The 4,651-nt window shown below is 43.5% G+C and overlaps 1 protein-coding gene across 1 annotated transcript; it reads left to right on the top strand.

The window, feature by feature from the left end:
• The first annotated feature begins 579 nt into the window (after nt 1-579).
• On the top strand, nt 580-4,283 carry sptssb (serine palmitoyltransferase, small subunit B). The gene is made up of 2 exons (XM_068041451.1): nt 580-630; nt 3,367-4,283. Exon 2 carries the CDS (start codon nt 3,399-3,401, stop codon nt 3,639-3,641), a length of 243 nt encoding a protein of 80 aa, XP_067897552.1. The 5' UTR covers nt 580-630; nt 3,367-3,398; the 3' UTR covers nt 3,642-4,283.
• The last annotated feature ends 368 nt before the right edge of the window (nt 4,284-4,651 follow it).

The raw sequence follows: 4,651 nt of genomic DNA, 5'->3' as shown, positions 1-4,651 counted from the left end.
TTCGGGAGACTGGGAATGGCACTGCAGGGCTCGGGAGACTGGGATCGGGACTGCGGGATTCGGGAAACTGCAGGACTAGGGAGACTGGGACTGCGGGACGAGGGAGACTGGGACTGCGGGGTTCGGGAGACTGCGGGACTAGGGAGACTGGGACTGCGGGACTCGGGAGACTGGGATCGGGACTGCGGAACTATCGGGAGACTGCGGGACGAGGGAGACTGTGGGGTTCGAGAGACTCGGACTGCGGGAGTCGGGAGACTGCGGGACGCGGGAGACTGGGACTGCGGGGTTCGGGAGACTGCGGGACAAGGGAGACTGGGACTGCGGGGTTCGGGAGACTGCGGGACAAGGGAGACTGGGACTGCGGGGTTCGAGAGACTGGGATCGGGACTGCGAAACGATCGGGAGACTGGGACTGCGGGGTTCGGGAGACTGGGACTGCGGTGCGGTTGCGATATTGGATTCCGGGAGTGAGATGGGGCGGTGGTGACAGAACCCGGGGCTCGGGCGGGGGTGAAGAGAAGAATGCAGTGGGGTGAGTGTGTGCCTCAGTGTTGTGTTTTCTGCAGAGCCGGAAGCAACAAGGTGGTGAGTGGGAGCGGCGCCGAGACAGGAGCAGGCAGTAAAGGGGTGGGCGAAACGAGAACACTTTACTGTGGATAAACAGTGAAAGATTGTTTCCATTGGTGGGTAATTCGGAAACCAGGAGACAGAGGGCGAGGATTGTCAGTAACCCAAAGGAGCATCACAAGCTCCAGTACATGGAGGAGGGAGATACAAGCTGGCAGTAGCCTACAGTGGGGCTGGGAGGAGCACACTTACTCCCCCATGCTTCACAAAAGGATAAGCTTTTAAAAAGGCCTTGCCCACCATATCCTTCAATGACTGCTGTAGAATTGGGAAAAGTAGTCTGAACTCGTAGGACACATGCTCCAGCTAGTTCATACATTTCCCAGAAGGGTTCTGAAACAGGTACAGGACCTTTTACATATTGAAGTTGCTCCAGTGCTGATTTGAGGCAGCTATCAGGTACACCTAAAAACAGTGAGGACCAATCTGGCTGGTGCCATGTCACTGGTGCAGATTTGATCGCACACTTGGAAATTGGTATACATTACACCCATTTTACCCCCAAATAACGGGCGAGACATGTACCAATTTCTACCCGACTGTGTCAAAATAACTTTTGCTGAATATAGTCCAAAATGATAGTTTAGACTTATCATGTAAGTTAGAGTTTGACATCTGTCCAACTGTGCTCTTTCTACGAGAACACGTTTTGCGCAAACAATTTGATCTCTAAAAGGTGCTGTAGTTTGTACGTGATATACAGCTGTGGTGGTTGGAATTGTAACCACATCAATTGAGGAATTGTTAGAGGGGGCAAGTTTTTCAGACTGGAATGATGTAAGTCAGGTTCCATAGAAGTGTGTATTGGGGCCACTTATTTACTATATTTGTAAATGATCTGAACTTGGGTATTGAGAGGAAAAATAACAATTTACTGGCAACAAATTGAGAGATGTGGTAAATTGTGAAAGACTGCAAAAGGACAGATAAGATCGCATGATAGGCAAACAAGTAGCAGATACATTTCTATGTCGAAAAATGTCAAATAATATATTTTGGAAGTAAGAGTACAGATGTGGAAAGATTTAACATGGAATAGAGTGATCTTGACATACAGATGTACAGGTCATTAAAGGTAATGGCATAACCAAAAGACCTGATAACTTTATCTCAAGACACAGAATTCAGAAACAGTGATGCGATTTTGAACTTTAAGAGCTTACTTAGGTTGCAACTGGAGTGTTGTACACAATTTAGGCACCCCCATTATAGGAAATATAGAAAAGCAATGGGAAAATTGCCATGTAAATTCACTATAAAGTTACCAGGGATAAAGGGTTAAAGTTATGAAGAGAGTCTTGAGAGATGCCTTGCTCCATTGAGTCCAAGGGATGCAACCTTGAGTGTATCTGGTGCCAGATCTAACTGGGCAACATCATGTACTATCAGACTCTGATCTCTGCTGAAATTGATCATGACTGCAGGGTAATGCTGGAATGCAAAAATAACCCCTGACTTATTTACTGCACAATGAACCGTCTTCTTAAACTCCTTTCCCCTGCTTCATCCACCCTCACATTAAACAAGTGAGGAACTCATGGACTCCTTTGTCACAAAGATTGAGACTATCAGATTTCTCAATACCCAAGTTCAGATGCCTTGGGTATTGAGAGGAAAAATAACAATTTACTGGCAACAAATTGAGAGATGTGGTAAATTGTGCAAGACTGCAAAAGGAAATAGATCAGATGTCTCTGCTGCATCTCTCTGTTCCCTTCACCCACCAAGCCAACCCCCACCCCCAAAGCATTCTCCTTCCATATCCCAGAACCCATATCTTTCTCTAATTTCTCTCCTATCTCCCCTCATGTCTTTTCCAAGTTCGGCTTGTGCAGGGGACCCACCTACTGCTCTCTCAACGCTTTTCCTACCAAACTGCTGACCACCAAACTTCTCTTCTGGGTGCCTGTGTTAGCTGTAAGTGTAAATGGTTCTCTCTCCTAAGGTACTGTCCCCCTCCCTTTCAAATCTGCAGCCATCACCCTGTCATCAAAAAGTCCTCCATTGCCCATCTGTCCTTGTGCACTACTGCTCATCTCCAACCTCCCTTTCCTCTCCAAAGTCGTTGAACATGCTGTCACCTTCCAAATCCACACTCAACTTTCCCAGAACTCTGTGTTTGAATCCCACCAACCAGGTTTCCATCCCTGCCACAGTACTGAAATGGCACTTATCAAAGTCACAAATGACATCCTATCTAACAGCAGTAAACTATCTTTGATCTTCCTACTTGATCTGTCTGGAGCCTGTTGTGACAGTTGATCACAACATCCTCCTACAATGCAGTCTTCCATTGTCCAACTGGGTGGCACTGCACTTGTCTGACTCCATTCATCTACCCAGTCATGGCCAGAGAGCCTTTAATTCTCTTCCCTCTCTCACATCCTTACTTCTGGAGTCCCCCAAGGAACTATCCATAGCCCCCTCCTATTTCTCATCTACATGCTGCCCCTCATGGCATCATCTTAAAACACAGGGTCAATTTCTACATGTATGCTGATGACACCCTTGATGCCCACTGTCTCCAGTACTGGATGAACAACAATTTCCTGCAACTAAATATTGGGAAGACTGAAGGAAATGTCTTGTGTAAATAGTCTACATTTTCCCTAGTTAATTTTCAAGAAGTTCGATGTGACAGTGGAAAGTTTCTCAATCGTGCAAAAGTAAAGCAGCAATGACAAGTGATGCATTTATCAGTGACTTTTATCTTAATTGAATTCTCTCTTTATTTAGGTTAACTTCCCTCTACACACAGAGTGAGAGATATGGACATGAAAGATGTGAAGGAAGCCTTGTCCTGGCTGTATTATCAATATCTGCTTATTACATGCAGTTATGTGCTGGAGCCCTGGGAACAGACCATCTTCAATTCTGTTTTGCTTATCATTGTGGCTATGGTTCTATATACAGCCTATGTCTTCATTCCAATTCACATTCGTCTGGCACTGGAGTTCTTTTCTGGCCTAGGAGCAGGCCAGCCGGAAAGCACGGTTGCCATCATGACTTAACCCATATTAGTTTTAAATATCAAGACTTTTTTTTTTAAAGGAAAAATCCTGTGAATCTCGGGACCTGGCGACAACTCTGGCATGGGCTTTGAACTTACTTTGTGATTGCAGTCTTATTTCCTTTTGCACCTCAAGCATCTGAATGCAATTAATTGCATTCTGTATCAAAAAGAAAGCATGCTGTACTTAAAGTTATGAATCCACAGTCATAAACTAACAGAAATGTCACTTCAATGTGAAACTAGCTGTAATATAATAACAGCATCTGGGAGCAGTAACCACGGGGGTCAAATATTTACTCATCAAATCTTGTATTTGTCTAAATTCAATTCTGACAAATCATTCACATCCACAACCTTTTGTATTTGCGTTCTATGTAGACCTTTTATCGTAATGCTACAGTTTCATTTGAGTTTTTTTTTATAAAGAAAAAGATTCAATTTGCTAAGACATATTTGTATAACTGACTCGTGGCTTTGAATTTGACTGGTTCAAACTCAACTAACTGTGAAGGACAAAGAAATGTCAATCCATGTGACAGCTCAAACATATCAAACCATAACATAATGTAAAAGGTGACATCTGGGTGCTATAGCAATGTTGCTGCTTGGTGTTAAAATACAGGGGCTGCTCTTTAATGATTCTAGCTACTTTTAAAGAAGTATTGTTGATATACATAATCTATGAAGGGAGCCATTTCCTTAACTGAATTGACTCAGTGCTAAGCTGATTATAAAGAAACTTAGAACTATTTTAAAATGTCTTCAAAATTCTGTTTTACAGCAATGCAGAAATGTGCTTCCATGAATTATACTCAATGGTACCATATTCAAGTTCTGGGAAATGCCAATGATGTTATTGGGAAAAGACAATGTAAATGCATACTTTGCTAATAAACCTTAAGGCAGCTTCTCATATAAAAGCCTTGTATGCATCTAAAGTCTTCTTAAAGTATCATACTATTTTGACGCTGTTAATAATAATTAACCAAATCAGATCCTGTAGAATAT

Source organism: Heterodontus francisci, chromosome 11, assembly GCF_036365525.1.
Source record: "Heterodontus francisci isolate sHetFra1 chromosome 11, sHetFra1.hap1, whole genome shotgun sequence".
Taxonomy (NCBI): Eukaryota; Metazoa; Chordata; class Chondrichthyes; order Heterodontiformes; family Heterodontidae; genus Heterodontus; species Heterodontus francisci.
The sequence above is the reverse complement of the archived record's forward strand: the minus strand, read 5'-3'. Positions and strand labels throughout refer to the sequence as shown.